A 19,693-nucleotide genomic window follows, 5' to 3' on the forward strand; every position below is an offset into this window, starting at 1 on the left:
AAACAATGGGCAATCAAATAAATCGTAATTGATTTTGGTTACATCCAAGCTCTTCTTTACAAAGTAGCTTCAATAATTGGGCTATCTAACACCGAAAGAACATTTCAAATCAGAGCAGTAGATATTTATAGCGCATTCATTCAAACAAACATACAAACTATTAAGCTTTTCAATATAAGTAAAGATATTACAGTTTCTGAAGGTACCTAGCCAGCCTTATAGTTAGGTATATTTTTACAAGATTTCAAACGTTGAAGGTGTTTTTCAATAATAAGTAGCTACCCAAGTTTTTGTAACTTTTTATTGTTTGTATAGCCCTTAGGCACCTCATATTACGCAGTATTTCGAAATAAGTTTTTTACGACAAGTTACTTTAAAATCTTCATATTACCCCATCGAAAAACAATGAAAAAATGGTCGCCCAAATTACAATTTTAAAATATAAAGTACCACAGAAATTGCGCAATAACGTACCCTGAATATTTTCAATTGGAAATTTTCAAAAACACGCTTTTCATGCATGTAAGCATTATGTAATGTATGTGACCTTACTTGTTACAATGAAAAAGTAGTTTGAAGCTGAAAAATTCATGAGTTGACTGAAAAAAAAAATAATATTTTCTTCTATCTTTCAGGGGAAATATATAAGTACGTAGTAATACCTGCCTCTGCTGGGCTGCGGCCTCCTCTCACACGGAGAAGGATTGAGCATTAATCACCACGCTTGCTCAATGCGGGTTGGTGATTTCAGACTAGTCCAGGTTTCCTCGAGATGTTTTCCTTCACCTTTTTATCAGCCATTGATGTCCAAGATATACTTAGAAAGTACACACCATTAAAATAAAAAAATACTCTTACAACTAGCCCGCGGTTTCTCTCACATTCTGTCACATGATGATGATGATGATGAGCACTTTATATATTTTTATATAAGCATTTATATACCTACTAAAAAGACTTAAACAGGAGAAAGTCGTGGATATACAAGAAAAATCTTGTCAAAATTAAAAAGCTGAATACTGAATCCTCTCTTTGATTACTACAAAACTTTTACCACATTATTTTTTACTAAATTATCCATTATATGATCGTAACAAGCAATACTTCTTTTACATTATGTAAGGGATATAAAAACCTCATTCTAATACAGGTCATGTCTTTACAATAGTTTTTCATACAACTGTAGTATCCTGCTTACATTACTGTAACACACATTTCATGAAGTTTTTCACTATAACGTGACTTTCTACACGTGCTAAGGAATTTAACTTTAAGATCCTAAAGATATGGGTAAAACGGGTCAATCCGTGGTTTTCTATTGGCATGCTTTCATGCTTACTATTGTGTGTGCCTGGCCTTTTTAATTAAGTCCAGATAAAGGCAGAAAAATTGCACTTTAGTAAATCCAGATTTTAACTGTGTTTGCCAAATATCATTTCAGCAGGAATCCATTCAGCAATTTAAACGTGAAACAGCCCTAAACAATCTAGCTTTGTCATTTTTTAAAGCAAAAAAGATATGAATGTTAATTTATATCATATTATGTTATTCTCGAAACAAAACCAAACTCTATGACCGCAAAATCAAACTATTTAAACAACGGACCTTAAACCTATCAACACAAGGTTGATTTTCCCATATCAACTATAAACTACTTTTTTCAAGAAGAAAAGACCTACTTACAAGTTCCATTTTACACACGATACTTTTACAAAAACGTGACTTCAACACGTGACAAAATAGTCCCCAAAAAACGTGACGAAAATCATTTACTAGAACATCAACATAATTTTTACTTTCAAAGAAATGTAATAGCATGCTCGTATTACTTTCAATGACTTTTTTTGCGGTTCAATAATGTATAAAACATTGAATTTTCAGTAGTTGAAAGAAGGGGAAAATTCTGACTCAATACTGTTTAAATCCGTTTGAAGAAATTGAGATTGCAGGAATATTAAAATCACGCATGATTTCTGCCCTTCTTGAATCTTGAATGCTCGGATAAATACTAGCATAATAAGAGTATTCGACATGACATGACTGTAAGAACGTGTTCCAAATAGCAAATTTTCAGCAAACAGTTGACTGCTACCGCACAACCGATTTTTCCTTTTTGAAAGCTTGACAGAATCCGCTAGTGTGTGAGCTCTCTAGATTTTAGTCATTAGGTATTTTGTACTATGTTGCAGCATAAGGAATGCTAATAAAGAATTGAGTATTAAATAGGCACTTACGAGTATACAAGCAGTTTAGTTAAACAGGTCGGGCGTGAACCCGTGCCTCGGAGAGCACGTTAATGTCGGTCCTGCGCCTGATCTCTCTCGGGCCGTGTCGGATTGCCGTCCCATCGGGCTCTGAGAGTGAAGAAATAGTGAGTGCACTTGTGTCTGAGCAAATGCTTGTGCACTATAATATGTCCTGCGCAGCTGGTTGATCTCCCTATATGAGAACAATTTTTATGAAAGACAATCAGCTAGGACGCCTTTATCTGGTGTGAAAAAGATTTTGAAAAATTCTTATATTGAGTAACTTACTAGCATACCTAAATGGGTCTATACCATGTCGCGTAGATACTACACTATTATATATTTAAAATCTAGCTTATAAGATTGACATGTGACCGTTATACAGACAGTTCAGAATATCATCGACCTTGTTACTAAAATTATGCAAAAATCAAAATCATTTTAGACATTTTCCTCAAGAATTGATAGGTTTTTGACAGCTCATGTTGCCATACGTCCCGATTTTGACTATATTAAATTTTGAAGGAGAAGACTTGGGTGCTAATATCTCAGAATATATAACAAAAGCAGCGTAATATTAATATTTCATCTTCTGTTGCTCTATGAGAGTGAAGGAATAGTGAGTGCACCTGTGTCTGCACAAATGCTCGTGCACTATAATATGTTCTGCGCAGCTGGTTGATCTCTTCATGAGAAAAGCCGCCGTGGCTTCCTGCTTATAGGCTCGGGCAGTTTCACAGCATGCAAATCTATACTAATATTTAAATCTGAAGAGTTTGTTTGGTTGCTTGAACGCGATAATCTCCGGATCATCAGGATCCCACTGAAAACTTTTACAGTATTAGACAGTCTATTAAAGTCTATTTAAAAGTAACCATTAACTTTTAACCGGATTCGCCGAGTAGTTCCTACGAGATACGGGTGAAACTTCTGGTAGATTAAGTTAGTTATCTCATGAAAACAACCGTGACAGGACATAGCTAAAGTTTTTTTTACGTTCATCATCCTCCGAGCCTTTTTCCCAACTATGTTGGGGTCGGCTTCCAGTCTAACCGGATGTAGCTGAGTACCAGTGCTTTACAAGGAGCGACTGCCCTATCTGACCCCCTCAACCGGACAACCCAATACCCCCTGGTTAGACTGGTATCAGCCTTACTGGCTTCTGACTACCCGTAATAACTGCCTGTTTTTTTTACGTACTACCATGAATTTATGAAATACCTATTTAATCTCATACATAGATGACTGAACTCGTAAAACCTATGTATGGACAATTATTGTAACGAATGCCATACAATTTCCGGCTTTGTCGCTTTTACTTGTAAAAACTCGTTGTGAATTCATAAGCGATGTCTACTTATTACCATATGCCTGAATGTTTTAAGTTTTCACAATTTCGCAAATATTTTTTCATGTCTTTTTCATGATACTGGTTAATTTCATTGATTTCGATCCTTCGGGGCTGCGGGATTGTTCGCGCGAGATACCGTGACTTTGGTACATAAAGGGCTTAAGAAGGAACATGGTGGGTTTCAGTCAGTAAGAGTCTGACACTCCCTCACGCTGCACCCACAGCGAGAGGAGTCATACTGATGATATCGCATAAAAGAAAAAAATACCTATCCTGTGTACCTAAAATTAATTCAAAATTAACATTAAATATGAATTTGGTATTTACTACTCTCTCTCTAGCAAACAATAATAAATTGCGTCCAAATTGCAGAATGTACGTACCTGTGTGTCTGTAATTGAATAGATATATAATATGTTTTTCAGTGCCACACTCTAGGAGCAAGTTTTATTATTCCAAAGTATAACCGTCTTACCACAAAAACTTTTAAACGTCAGTTTAACACTTGTCTAAAATAATGTCAAATTATGACGTTGAAATAATTTCCATTTTGCAGCCACACTTTTTTTAGACAAGTGTTCGACAGATGTTTACGTTTTTGTAGTAAGACTATAAATCTTTTCAGTAAAATGTACAATATTAGGTACTACCTAAAACAAAGTACTTAACTTCATAAATCCAGAGTCCAAAGTTCAAAAATCATGTGACTATCTGACATCTAAACGGAAAGAACTATAAAAATTAAAATAATTTAGTTTCAGTTCGTTTCAGATATATTTTTCTGAAAATCTGCGCCCACAGCCGGCGATTTAAAATAATTTAAATATGTTAACGATTAGCATCGGTTGTGATTTTGTAATTCAATCGATATCGTCATTTGGGAATCGATGTCCAGCCGGTAGGAGCGAATGTTGGACGGCTTTGAGTTTCTGTTAACCCTGTAATGATGTAGGGACTTAAAGGTCCCATTTTTTTAGGCCAGTTTTTTTTTTATTAATTATTACTTCTTCATATGTAGTTGTATCTACTCGGTAAATACTTTTATTTTAATGAAATATTACTTACGAGCTGTTTTATATGGATAAAATATACCCTACGTACGTCACTTGGGGATATCTGGTCCCTGCCCACCAGTGAAAACAATTTGAAGCCTTTAGGATCAAAGAAAAGTGTTCTTAACTATAAATAAGTTTAAAATCAGTATGTGGCATAGTGATTTTTTAAAGCCAATGTGATAATAATGATTTTTAACATAATTATGATGTTATTTTCTGACATAACTCAATCACAATTTTTATAATTATAGATATGGTGACTTAACTAAAGTTTTGTCACGTCAAAATTTCCATTCATATCCTAACAAAAAGGAAAGTATCTAAATTTAGAGTCATTCAATTAAAAGTTGCTACCACAATCAAGTGACTTATTAAAATTCAGAAAATTTTCGCACAGGGTCACATATTTTTAGAATATAAAATCCATCTGTGATTATAAGTACTTATAGAAGTTATTTTGTCAAAATTTTAATTACACCGCAAAGCTCTGAAAGCTGAAACTTTGTCATTTATTTAGTAGGTTTTATGAGATAAACGGTCGTTGAATAAAAACTAATGTTTTGGTTATATGAACCCAATTAGGAGTGTTAATGGTATCATACTAGTTTATATGGTTTAATTATAATGTAGGTAGTTTATTTAACTATTATAGTACCTAAATATATGCGTAATCATATTCTCGTGTAAGTAATCTGGTAATAAGTATCCTACTTAAATAAATTATAATTATCAAAAATAGAATGCCTTGTAGGTTTCAAGCTTTAGGAACTTATTTTTTTATTTTATTTCCTATTGTGTTTTTTTTTTATTTGTGTGCATTAATGTTTGATCTGTTTATTATTTGAAAGCTTGGATCCAATTCACATGTCAAATAAAAAGTTAATGATCGATTAGTATTTTCTTAGAATTATTCTGTGGTCGGGTTATTGTTGCACATAAATAAATTACTTATTTTCTTCAAACTTAACTTGACTCACGAGTAAACTTTGTTTACCAACTTATTCCAGAATTAGAATTTTATTATCCTATATTTACAAGAAAAATCACTTAACCAATCATCACTAAATTCCTTAGTCCTAATAAAAAAAACATCTTCTGGTCCAAAGTACCCTCCACCATTAAAGGGTTATGGCCTCGATGTCGTACATTATCATGAAAAAATATGATAATACCCTCGTTCTAGAACCGGCAACAGATGGGCGAAGCAAGGACGCGAGCTTGTCAACCCAAATATGCCTCTTGGATATACCTCTTAGTATAGAAGACTGGAAATGATGAGATTTTGAGGAAAATACGGATTTTTAATAAACTAGCTGTGTTCCTACGATTTCAGCTGTGTCTTGTGAAAAGTGTCCAGATAAAATACAGCCTAATCTTATTTGGGATGGGGATAACTTCACAACAGTGGAATATTTTTTCAAATCGGTGCAGTAGTTTCGGAGCCTTTAAAAACACTTTTGTTTTTAATAGATACCCAATAAGCCTTTAGGGTAGGTACAAACAAACAAACAAACAGATAGGTAACTGTTTCCTCTTTATTATGTATAGTGTAGACCAGCTGCTGCCCGCGGTTTTACGCACTTCCCGCATATAAATAAGACTAATATAAAATAAAGGCGACCATTTTGAGAGTGGATATTCGATAATACTTACTCGAAAACGGCTGATCGAATTCTGATGATTCTTACTATACCTATAGTATAGACACCAGAATAACATATAGGGCTATTTTTTATCAGGCTACGGGAAAAAACCGCTTGCAACAGCTAGTAAGAAATAAAGTCGTAATACTCAACAATTGGTCGAGCGCTCACCAAGCGATGCAGTTGTAAATTGGCTTGATGCAAATGCAATTATATCAATATCTCTCGTTGTGCACATTTGCAATGATGCCGATGATTCAGCGGTGTCATTTGTCAGTTTGTTGCTAGGGAACACTCATTGAGAAGAGTTTTATTGGTACCTACATACAAGTATGTGCTAAGTATGAATGTAGATGGATGGAAAGGAAGACCTAAGAAAAGATGGATGGATTGCCTGAAAGATGACATGAATTAGAAGGGAGTAAGTGTCAGTATCACGAGTTTGAAGATTCTTCGTTTCCATAATCATCATCATCTGCCTATCCTTTTCCGAACTATGTTGGGGTCGGCTTACAGTCTAATTGGATGCAGCTGAGTACCAGTGCTTTACAAGGAGTGACTGCCTAACTGACCTCCTCAACCCAGTTACCCGGGCAACCCAATACCCCTAGGTAAGACTGGTTGTCAGACAAAGTACAGAATCCATTCAAAAAAATCTTTCACTCTTTGGAAGCTACACTATTCCCGAGTAACAAAGGTTTTATCCGAGATATTACGATATTATGGGAAGAATTTTCTTCAGGACGCGGTAGAAACTACTTACTAGAAACAGCTAGATTTTCTAACAAATCCTCAACTACTGTGTAATGTCGAGGAAAGTTTGATAATTTGACTTGACAACAGCGTTATGTAGGTATTTCTGTATATTTTATCGTTGCATTCCACATTAGGTGCGGAGCCGAAATCAATTGAAATTATTTACAGTATGCACATTCCATTCTTTGAAGATGATTCATCATCTGCCTAGCCTTTTCCCTAATCTAAAGATGATTAGGAACTCAAATGAAAAAAAAAAGAAAAAAAAGCACATTCAGATATAAAAATCCGTATAATAAACGTCAAAAGTAGATTGCGTAGATATTTATTTGTTACTCTACTGAAACTCAAAACTATTAAACTGATTTTGATGAAACTTTACATATTTTCTTACTCATCATATGCCTAGCCTTTCCCCAACTATGTTGTTATCGACTTTCAGTCTAACTGAATGTAGCTGAGTACCAGTGTTTTACAAGGAACGACTGCCTATCTGACCTCCTCAACCCAGTTACCCGGGCAACACAATACCCCTTCCTACCTGTATAGTAACTATGAATTCTGTCTTTAACGCCAAAACTACTGAAATGATTTAGATAAAGACAAACAAGTTGTTTAAATTATCTTATATTTCATAACATTGTACGAATTGTGGAAATAATTAGAAATAAGTATTCAATGCATGTGTCATCGGCCCCTTTGTTTTGACGGAATAGTTTTTAAAATTACGGAAGTAATATTCACTTAAAACAATAATTTGTAAGACAGAAATTCCCTACAACTTCATTAATTAAAAACTAAAAATAAATGATTTTCTTTTAAACCTTTTAGACCACGGTTCACGCATTTTTTTTCTTAGCCTTATATTATAGCATAGATACGTTAAAATGGCATTCTTAAAAAAACATCTGTCAAAAAAAAATCGCATAAATCCTTCTTAATACGAGTAACCCAACGAACTTTCTTTGTTACATTACAAAGTCAGGACGATCGGAATTTAAAAATTTTCACGGCGCCAATTGCGTTCCCGCTGCGTGCTATATAAGTTTCTGTGCACTAATATCAGTTTTCATTCACCGATCAAATCGACCAATGGTCTCGTGTACCAGTGTAACAGTTTACCCGGCGCGTGCAACGGAACGTTTTGTGATTCAAATTTCGAAATTAGAAGCTTCGAATTTGTTGTTCCTTTATTTTTTATTTTTTTCGTTTGGAATTCTGTGATCTTACTAGTTTTTAATATATTTTTTTATATTTATACTTTTTGGAGTGAGCCGACTTTTGAGGATACGTTCGGCGGGAAAATTGACAGGTATTTTCTTTTTTTATTTGGTTGTTTTGCAATTGTGAAAATTATTGTTGGAAAAAAAATATTTTTAATTTTATTTCTGCAATGTCTGTTTAGCTACCTCATCATTTTTTATATGTGATAGGTATTCGTTAATAATTTTAATTGTGCGCAAAATAAAAATACATAATTCTATCCTTATCGCATACGGCTGAAAATCTATGATAGAATAAAATAAATCTGGCATATCGTTCATTAAATCATCATTGAGCTATTAAAACATTTTTTTTTAATCATTGATATCTTAGCAATCGAAAGAAATATTTAATAAAAACTTTATCTAGATTATTTACTCACGTCATTGTATGTAATTAAGAGTAATTAAAATAGATAACACACTATTAATATATCTAGCAGAAATTGTCAAGATTTAGAAATTAAATTATGATTTTTAGAATAACGTATGCCGAATCTTATTTCTGTGCAAAAATATTAAAACATTTACATAATACTAGTTTCCGCCAATCGTTTTACATGCGTTTTCTTTAGGAATATCTCCACAAAAAAAAGTTAATAGCTTTAGGGTAAAAAGCTTATAGCTTTCCTCGATAAATCAGCTACTTATTTCACAATGAAATATTTTTTCTACGCTATCAATAAAAACTTAGGTACTCTTTCTTCAGCTTTATAATATTTATTAAATAATATTCATTACTTACCGTTTTTATGAAGTCTCACATGCGTTCTGCGGTTTCACCCACATTTTAATAGAAATACATCACTCATGAACCTTCTTAATTGATGTTCTCAATTACAAGAGAATACTCATTACTTGAAGACATTATTATACTAACTTCCGCCCGCAGTTTTACTCACTACAAACGAACATCTTTTCTCACCCGAATTAAAAGTACCTCACTGTAAGTTTTCATGAAAATCCGTTCAGAAGTTTTTGTGTGTAGGAGTAACAACCATACATATTCACATACAAATCCGTTTACAGTATTAGGTACCTATAAGATGTCTCATTACTGATTTCATCATCATCATCATCATCTCAGCCATAGGACGTCCACTGCTGGACATAGGCCTCCCCCTTTGATCTCCACAGATACCTGATTACTGATTTATTGTTCTTCTTATCGAGTTAATCACCTTACAAGTTCTAGTATCAAAGTTTTCCCAAATTCAGCTCCTGCAAGGGCTTCTAACAACTACTGCTACACCACCCAACTTACAGACTCCGGGCTGCTTTGTGAAAGGTTAAACTAACAGATATACTTATAAACTAAGTTAACTTTGAGAAAGTTTCAAAAAAGTTTTTTCAAAAAATAAAACCAACTTCAATAGGTAAAACCTAAAATCTTCTCTTAAGTCTGACAATTAATACTATGCTGAAAATCGGTAAACGTGAGATAATTGCTTGCAAACATAAATACAGGTCAATCTGAGAACCTCCTTTTTAAAGTCAGTTAAAAATGAACGTCCTCAAATATTAAAATATCTTTAGACTCAAAAATGTTGAAGTAAAATGCAACATGCCTACTCCTGAATCATTTAGTTATCATATTCACATAATTAAAATTACATAATTAATATAACACATCGTATTAGAATTCCGGACGACTAATTTTATCTAAACTACGTGACTTTAGGCAAAGATATACGAAATTCCATTCACAGTTCATGAGTCAAAATACCACGTTAATCGGTTACTTAATTTAATATGGCATTACTCATAAACTAATGCTCCAATTTGAGAAAATTTTCAAGCATTGATAAGGTAAGATTCCACCATGGGCACTGTGATACACATAAATGTATCTTCTGGTGTACTCGCTCTTGAAAACAGTAACAAATTGCGTGCGAATATTTCTAAAATGTCCGCGAAACTGCGAACTTTGTGAATTGCGCAAAATGGTTTTCAGGCTAGCCTGAAAAAGTAAATCGTGAATACAATACATCTTTAAATTGATAAGTTTCCCATTGCATGAATATTATTTAGTATTTTCCTTTCAAAGCATCAAATGGCTGATTTTCAGAGCAGCAACATTATTTGACAAGAGCTTTTGCGAGAGCAATAGAATAAACAGTCACAGCACACTACAGAGTAAACAGTCAGCCGACAGTTGGCCCGATAGTAGACAAAAAAATGTTTTTGCCTGAATTCAACTAAAGTTTTTAGTCCGATTGATTCCGGCTGATCATTTTCCTACTGATTTCTGATCCCGAAGCAACCGTCGGCTGACTTAAAGTTTGCTCTGTGGAGGGTACATTAAAGGTACAAATACCGAAAGCTTTTTACAGTCACAAAAGTTAAAAATACTTAACAAACAAACAAAAAGTCAGTTAAAAAGATGGTGTTAAAATATTCGGTAAGCATTAAACGGGCAGTTATCTTTAACTATTGCAATCTTTACTTCCTGTGCCGACACGTGCAGATCGCGGTAAAGATATGGTAGTAGGGTAAGCGCGCCAGTTAGCAGCCAAAGAAAAGATAAAGATAATTTAAGATTTCTTAGTATATTATTTTGGGATAAATTAATTTTTTACCTGTCAAAAATTGGTTGAGAATGATGCAATATCATTTTTTTATCTAAATGAATTTAAGATTAATTAAATTGAAGTTAACTTATGTTTTTAACACTTATACGAATATTAAGTTCATTAGTTTTAGTGTCATTTCGGGCAAACTGATGAATTGTCTAATCTATTTTTCCATAAGCACCTAGAAACATAAAAAAAACCTCAAACACACAGATTTAACAAAAAAAAATGCTAAAAATATACCAAAAAAAACACACGTTAAAAACGAAAGCGGGAAGTCTTAAAATAAAACCCATTTATAAAATATCATTACCAGTTTATCTTCCGGGGAACTCCGTGTGACATCATTGATGTTCATTGATAAATTTGATCATGTGCGATCGCGTGAACTGATATGCAAACAATAGGTTTGTTAGATTTACGTCAAATAACTCATTAGTAGTCTCGAGTTATCTTTGGTAGTGTTTTGGTTAGTTTTTTTTTTAGTGTGTGATTGTAGTTTTGTAAGGTTTTTTGGTTTTCAAAGTGGGTGTATTTCCTGTTTATATGTTATTATAATCTTGACAAAAAAATAGCAGAAAAACTGCTTCAAGTGACAAGACATAAAAGAGAAAAAAGTGACAGTTTTTTTATAAAAATTACATAAGCGTACATTAAAACTAAAAACTTACTACTAAAATACATACCTACTAATTAAAATAAATAAGACAAAAAATAGCAACATTAAAAAAAAATCAACACCACACCAAAAATCCAACAGTTATAAATTGTGCCTACCGCCCTAATTTAGCTTAAAAGCGGTTGCTATCCGGAAGAGACATAAAAATTCCTTGAAAAGGACCAACTTTATGACCACTTAACGTATTTGCAGTATGAATCATGTTTACGGGACCCTTTTTTTATCCCTTCCACACCTCCAAAAAATTTCTCGACAGTTTTTGCGTCAAAATCTCCGAAACTACTGAGCTTTCTGTGAATTGAAGTGTGGGGAGATAAGATAGGGATCTTCCTTTTGAATGGTGAAATGGCGAGGAATTTCGACTTTTGTTAGTTTTTTTTGTAGTTTGTAATTCTAAGAAGTACCGGACTTCCAGTTCTTGTCAAACTGGGAATGTCATGTAGTTAGTTCCGCGAACACAAGTGCAAGTGACGTCCGTAGAGTCCCCAGTTCGGTTCGTTCCTCCGTCGTGGTTCCAGGAACTTTTACAAAACATAACCCACCCGGAGTATTTAGCAGGTGGTATTTGACTCTCATTCTAGGGCTTGCTAGGTAGGTACCCCTAAAGGCCAAAGCTTGCCGGGGCTGCGCACAGTGATTCACGCTCCATACAAAGGCGGCCATAAATACGAAACTCACAAATACTTTTAATTAATTTATTTTATACGTTGAAATATGTTAAGAGAAGTGTAAATTATTAAAATTATAACATATCCACATTCATTAAAAAATACATCATTACTATTTAGGTGTAACAATTGTCTCGCAGTAATTTTGTTTTAGACGATAAACCTAGAACATGTCATACTGCGACTTTTAATGAAAAATCTATATAAATAATGGTTATTTATATTAAAAACAACCATAAAGGAATAAAATAAAACAACAAAAATACACGAACAACCTTTTTTGCTAATACACACAAAACACAAAATATACCAGAATACATTCAAGCTCAAAAGTATTTACTACAAACAGATAACAAATCTAGTACAATTTTTGATAGTACACCTTTTGTTTTTGACAGGGATCTTTCGTAAACCTGTTAGGAAGGGATCTGAATGAAGAAGTTGATGGTTCAACTTTGTCAGACTTCTGAGATACCTACATGTAACTCAATTCGCTCTACATCAATATTTTCAACTACATTCAGCCAATCTGAATATTTCTCTATAAACTTAGACCTACTACGATTTGATATTGCCCAATAATGAGAAATTCGTTTACATACATTCATAATTTTATTACTTAAAGTCTCTAGTTTGATATTTTCGATGTCATCCGAAAGGCACGATGTTTCTGTAAAAGTATTCAGGACATGTTGCATTTTTCATTTGGACTACCCTCTTTAGAGTGCCAAATGTCAAAAATAGTCGTCCTCGAAACAGAACATTTGAAAACTTTACCTAAAACAACATGAAAGCTGAACTTAAAATATAAAGTTTTTTTCTTTACTATGGACATGCATACTTTGACACTCCTTTAACCCAAGAAGGGGCAGAAAGATGCAGATGAAACTTATATGGTTTTATAAGAACATCCTCTTTATTCGAAAAACATTTGCCTCAAGTGCAGCACTGAGCAGCAAAAAGTTATAGGTCCAAATGAAATCAAAGTATACCAAACAAATCTACAAAAACGCTACCTTCAATAAAAAAATAAAATAAAATATTAAACGCATTAAAAAAAATAAAAAAGTAGTTGATAATAGAAGTACATACCTTGGTCTTGGACCTCCATACTGTCACCATACGTAAACACTTGATTTGGAATAGTGACACTCAAAAACAAAGTGTTAAGTTTTGATAACTCACACGTTGCGATAATTAGACTCGAGATGCGCTAACTTCCGATGCACAAAAGTGAATAATAAGTTGACCTTATGACCCTGGTATTTAGAGTTTTCGGAAGCTTCTTAACTTTTTAATCACTTAGTAAGTAGATCTAATGGGGATAAGCCGATGACATTTTTCGATTTATGGCCTTAGAGTGAATCACTGTGCTGCGGGATTGTTCGCGCGAGTTACCGCAGCGCTGATACATAAAAGGCTTAAGAAGGAACATGGTGTGTTTTAGTCAGTGAGAGCCTGACACTCCCTCACGCTGCACCCTCAGCAAAGTGCCTAGTGTGAGTTTTGCAAGTTAACCTTTCAGAACCATTTATTTAAAAAAGCTGTCATCGGCTTTTGGCCGTATTATAAACGCACTCACTCACAAAATAAGAAACGTCAATATCCGAAAAAAAGAAGGTGTAATATTCAAAACATGTGAAACGTACAACTCTTAATATCAGTCGAGTCATAATTACAAAACTCAGAATCAGCAAGCTTTCTGTCAGATCTTCTATAAGAGAAGAAGTACAACATTAATAAACGATGTTTTCTCTTTTGTTTCAGATAACTCTAATACGTGAATCTCTACAGTATTATATAGAATAGCAATGTATCTGATACTAGTGTTTGCGCTGGCTCTGCTCGGGTGCGGCCGCTCGGCTAACGTTAACAAACACATGCGTCTGCTTGATTTGGATAATCATATTGAAAATCATGGTAAGTTTCTTACTTATTTCTGAAAAATAATTGCGAGGGTCGGCTTCCTGTCTTGCCAGTGTTTACATGTAACGACTGCCTAAGAATTTTATTTATTCGAACCAGTTACCCGGGCAATCGTTACGGGAAGTCAGAACCCAAATGGTCTTACTACAAAAACTTAAACATGTGTCTAAGACTTGTCTAAAAAAATTGTGGCTGCAAAATGGACCTTATTTCAACGTCATAATTTGTCATTTTTTTAGACAAGTCTTAAACTGACGTTTAAAAGTTTTTGTGGTAAGACGGAAAAAGTCTAACAACCAGTCGTATCGAGGGGTATCGGGTTGCTATTTCTCCATGTAAAACATTGGTATGCTGTTAGATTGGAAGCCAATTTCAACATAATTGGGAAAAGGCTAAGCAGACGACGAAAAAATAATTAAACACAAGAAAAACTTATAACTGAAAAAGTTGAAAGTAACTGTCTAGTAGCGCCATCTCTTGGCAAGTAGCTGTAAACTATACTAAGATTAATTCTCGCGTTTTCCGTTGCACCACAGATTTGACACTCCTGAAATAAAAGTCTCTTACTATTAATTTTCTAAATAAATTTTTTGATGTATTTATTTATACTTTTTTCTTATTCTAGCACCCCCCACAAAACAAACAGGCGCTCGTCGCTTTCTCACGATAACGCAGCGCCCCCGCGCGACGTACGCGCTCTCTAGCGGTGATGTGCTGGAACTAACCTGCGACGCGGTCGGAGCGCCAGCGCCCTCTATACATTGGTTTAGGAATGATGCGCCGGTATATGAGGTAAGGAGTTCAAAATGTAAAATAATTAAGTACCTACTTATAAAATTAATATACATTTGGTATATGAAAATGGGGAAGATATGCTGATAAAATAATGTAATTCGCAATGGTACTGGACAGCGTGCCAACCAACCTTTCGAGTATGAGGGTGTGGGTTCGATTCCAGGGTCAGGCAAGTACCAATGCAACTTTTCTAAGTTTGTATGTACTTTCTAAGTATACTTAGACACCAATGGCTGATAAAAAGGTGAAGGAAAACATCTTGAGGAAACCTGGACTATAAAGTCTGAAATCACCAACCCGCATTGAGCAAGCGTGGTGATTAATGCTCAATCCTTCTCCGTGTGAGAGGAGGCCGCAGCCCAGCAGTGGGACGATAAAAAGGCTGTAACAGCTAACAACTGGACAGCGTGAATTATTCTCTGATATACCTCAATTATTCTTCGATTCATACCGATATAATAAAGTAATCAAAGTTGCAATAGTTTGCAGTAAACAACTCTTTTTTGATAAAAATATATTCCAATACAAAGAAACTGGAATTCAAGAGCGAAGATGATAATTTAAAAGCCTAAATAAGAAGTAATGACACATAGGTACCTAAATATCTAGACCACGGCAGTGTGTCCGAGTTCTAGCAAAAAAAGCGACACACCGGCCGTGGTTTACCTTAGACACAAAATACACGAAATTTTACTTCTTATCTCATTCGCTCTTAAATTCTACTTTCCTATGAAAATTCTTTCTCAAATTACTCTATTTTTAGTAAACGTTTGGTTCCCCTCACCGCTAGATGGCAGCACCACTAACATTACCTTTTCTTTCAGTATGACGTGGAATCCAATGAGCTAATAGACAGCAACCCGACTTCACTCGCGCGGGTCATATCCACGCTGCTGGTCTCCAAGACTTCGGGACATGATGTGTATACGTGCCTGGTCACTGCTGGGGCTAAGACTGCGAGGGCTACCACTGTTGTTTATAGTACAGGTGAGAAATTGTGGTTTAAAATGTATCTGACGAAGTATGTTTCGAACTAAATTACACAAAATATACAAATTAAAAATATTAAGTATTGTTTCTAGCTAATGAGGGTTTTCTCTCTTTTTTCTGCCACCTAGCGGCGCCACGTATGCGTCTGGTCCAAACAGCTGTCAAATAGTATGGAATTGTAGGGTCCGAACATATTGCTTATTGAAATTCTGTTATATTGGAAGTGTTATTGATTTTATTATGGACTACGGTCAGAATACGCTTTCCGGACTAAAAATTGAGCTCAGAAAGAGGGGTGCAAAAGTCGCTGGTACTAAGGAAAAGCTCTTTGAAAGGTAAATAACGTAATGTACTAGAATTTGTTTACACAAAATGATTTAGTTTTTTATCTACTCAACCGCAATTGTAAAACAATAACGCAGTGCTTTAACTATAAAATAAAAAATCACTAAAATCGTTCAGTTTTCATACTAAAGATAAGCACTTTGACAGTTACCTGGACCTGACGCTCCTGTGCTGCCACCTCGTGGACGCCATTTTAGAAAACCCTCATTTTCAAGTTGACTGTCTTTAAATATAAAAAAGTTGGTACTTGTTGTAAAGTTGTAACTAAACTTATGAGAATGACAACAATCATGTATTGTTTTATCTGCCGAAAATACTTTTTGAATCTATAATATAATTCTAATACCTAATATAATTCGTCGAACTATTGAATAAAAATATATTAACAAATAAAAATATTTGATTAATAATACTATTTCTGTTAATAGCTAAAGCTAAGTCTAAAAAAGAGTAGGTACCAATGAAAGCTAAGACTTAAAAGAGTACCAATGTGCCTCTACAAGATTAAAAATAGGTCACTATTTATGCGAAAAAAATATTCGTCTGTATAAAGCCATCCTAAAGTAAACAATTAACCAACCTAAAACTTCGAACGCCAAACACACGAACTAATAATCATTACTTTATTCTAATTCCGCTACTCCCCAACAGATGGCAGCACCGCACTGACAGAGCGCGCCAAACTCTTCCCTCTAGAGCCGCGCATAGTGGTGACATACGAGATGTACGTCGACACGATAGGGAACAACATCGTGCTGCCCTGCAGGGTCAAGGGACATCCCAAGCCGCATGTCTCGTGGATGGACAATAAGGGCAATGTTATTAAGAAGGATGAGAGGATGAAGGTAAGAAGTTTTTTAATCAGTTATATCTTGTTCAGCCTTTTTATCGTCCCACTGCTAGGCACAAGCCTCCTCTCACCCGGATAAGGATTGAGGACCAGTTATACCAATTTTTTTTTTAACAATTCAGCCAGAAGTCAGGAAATATGTTTAATTTATTGTAAATGTTTTCGTACATGAACTAGGTACCTACAGAAAGATCTGCTATGATTTTTTGTGATATTGACATAACAAATTCAGAAGTCTATAGGTTGATTTGACTACAAAAGCAATACTTAGGGTACCTTTAAGCATTTTAATTTCAAACTGGACATATCAGATCATAAGCTCAACCCTTGTTTTATATACCTATTCAATTTCGCAAATTCAGTTTAACAGTGCCTTAAACATAACTTTATAATTTTGTCCCCAAAATATGCAGCTAAAATATTGCTTCAAAGTATTTTTTTCTGCCCCAAATACCTAGAGACACTTTTTTCACAAATCAGCACCCCCACTAATCCCCACTATCTCTCACAGGTGCTACGTTCAGGCGAGCTGGTGATCTCCTCGCTTCGCTGGAGCGATATGGGCGAGTTCTCGTGTCAGGCGACCAACGTGTTCGGCTCGCAACTAGCTAAGACATTCGTGTATCCTGCTAAAGTGAGTTACATACCTATCATTTTTTAACTCGCGTATACATATTAGCTTCACTTGTAACTATGTATGTAAGAAAAACTTGGGATCTTAATTTGACCCACTTCCCGGTATTCGATTAGGATGAAATTTTGCACACGCTCTGACTTTTGATGACAAACACGACTAGCGTGTTTTTTAGTATTTTAAACTATTATTTTTTGTTACAATAATTAATTATTTCATTAGGATAAAAAAAATATAGGTTTCGATAAAAACTAGTAGAAAAATACTAGATCAAAATGACTCAAGAGTCATTTGTTTAATCTGTGCACGAGACCTAGAATTTTAAATGGCAACGATTTTATGATAAGACTAGATGTTTCAACGGTTTCATCCGGGAATCATTCACTACCGCGATAAAGTATATCCTATGTTACTCGGGAAGAGTGTAGCTTTCCAACAGTGAAAGAATTTTTCAAATCGGGTCAGTAATTTTGGAGCGTGAGTCTTTATCACAACACACACTCATAATTGAGAAGCTTGCCACAACTTAAATTAAATCATGGTTACTATGTCCGCCTTAAAAAACAACTACATATTTTTATCATATTCATGATGATTTTTCCATCATAGTTGCTGATGACATAAAATTTTCTTTATTTTCAGGCCGGATAAACGAACAAACAAACAAACAAAGCGTCGAGTATACTTAACTGGATGTTCCTGATAATAATTAAGTTTTTATTTAGGGCTGTTCCACACAGCGCCAAAAAACGCTGCGTTTGTTCAACGTTTTTACTGCGTTTTTGCTTCTTGTCATTTTCTGACGAATATACGAATTTTTTACTTATAGATACGTTCCTAGGAGCTAGGAATTATTATTGGTGAATATATATTTTTTTATATAATATAACGATTTTTTAATACTTGGTAAAAAGTTTTATAGAAATCTTCAAAATAAAATCTTATATTTGTTAATATGTAATAAGAAAAATGCCAGATTTATATTAAGCAAATGGCAAAGAAGTATCATACTTTTCATTTACACAGTTTTCTTTTATTTCAGCATATTTGCGAAACAATGAAAACTTTGTAAAACACATACACATACATACATAAATAACGATTTTCGAAAAGTTACTTAAAATATGTAATTTAAATGTACAAAATGAAACTTTATCAATCAAAATTGTGAGATAAGTATATGTATTTATTAAAATTAAATCAAAAGAATAAAATAAAAGCCCAGTTTCACTGCTTCTTGATAAGATATTATAGAAAAGGTGCGTTTTGAATGCCAACTGTAGACTGCAACTTAGCGTTTAAAACGTACCTTTAGATTAGTTTGAACAATATTTGTATACTAATCAATCAATCAATATTTGGAAACTTATCCGGAGGTTGTGAAGGAGGCTTTAAATAAAAGTACATACATACATTAAATATAAGATAAGATTTTTAAATCTTAGTATAAATCTAATTTCGCCTAAACACTAGCGGCTGGCCCGCCAAGTGGTCAAAACGCAGCGTTTAACCGCTCGTGTGTAAACCCCCTTAAAAATTGAGTCTGCCTATTATTTTTTTAATAATTTTTCGTTTAATTTGATGTTGTTATTTTAATATAAAGAGAAACGAATAATAATGTAATAATAAATAAATGAATTTTTAAAGAATTTTGTTTCGTTGGGTACTTGATATAATTTTTTTTTCTAACTTTTTTCTTCATTATATTCTAAGACCATTTTTTTGTCATAGGATAGATTTCACGTAAAATAATAACAGTTTTTTTTTGATAACCCTTTCATTATAAAAATAATAATTGAATTTTCGTCAAGTACCCATCATTTGATCGATTTTATCAATGTATACCTACTTATTGTGTCTTAGACTGTGATTCAACATAAATACCTACAATAAACAAAGTGATGAAATATTTATATTATT

At 34.0% G+C, this 19,693-nt stretch overlaps 1 protein-coding gene across 4 annotated transcripts in view; it reads left to right on the forward strand.

Annotated features, from left to right (window-relative positions):
• LOC110377993 (neural/ectodermal development factor IMP-L2) overlaps positions 1-19,686 on the forward strand; it is an 80,724-nt gene extending 61,038 nt beyond the window's left edge. For 3 of the 4 annotated variants that reach the window (XM_049851787.2, XM_049851788.2, XM_064042366.1), the window contains exons 2-7: positions 14,001-14,153; positions 14,785-14,951; positions 15,779-15,941; positions 16,941-17,134; positions 17,651-17,773; positions 18,416-19,686. In XM_049851787.2, the coding sequence (XP_049707744.2) occupies positions 14,045-14,153; positions 14,785-14,951; positions 15,779-15,941; positions 16,941-17,134; positions 17,651-17,773; positions 18,416-18,424 (765 nt within the window). In that variant the 5' untranslated portion in view covers positions 14,001-14,044 and the 3' untranslated portion in view covers positions 18,425-19,686. Of the gene's footprint in view, positions 1-8,110; positions 8,364-14,000; positions 14,154-14,784; positions 14,952-15,778; positions 15,942-16,940; positions 17,135-17,650; positions 17,774-18,415 lie in introns of those variants that run through there. The other variant, XM_049851785.2, reaches the window with a different exon arrangement.
• The last annotated feature ends 7 nt before the right edge of the window (positions 19,687-19,693 follow it).

This window comes from Helicoverpa armigera, chromosome 28 (genome assembly GCF_030705265.1).
Source record: "Helicoverpa armigera isolate CAAS_96S chromosome 28, ASM3070526v1, whole genome shotgun sequence".
Taxonomy (NCBI): Eukaryota; Metazoa; Arthropoda; class Insecta; order Lepidoptera; family Noctuidae; genus Helicoverpa; species Helicoverpa armigera.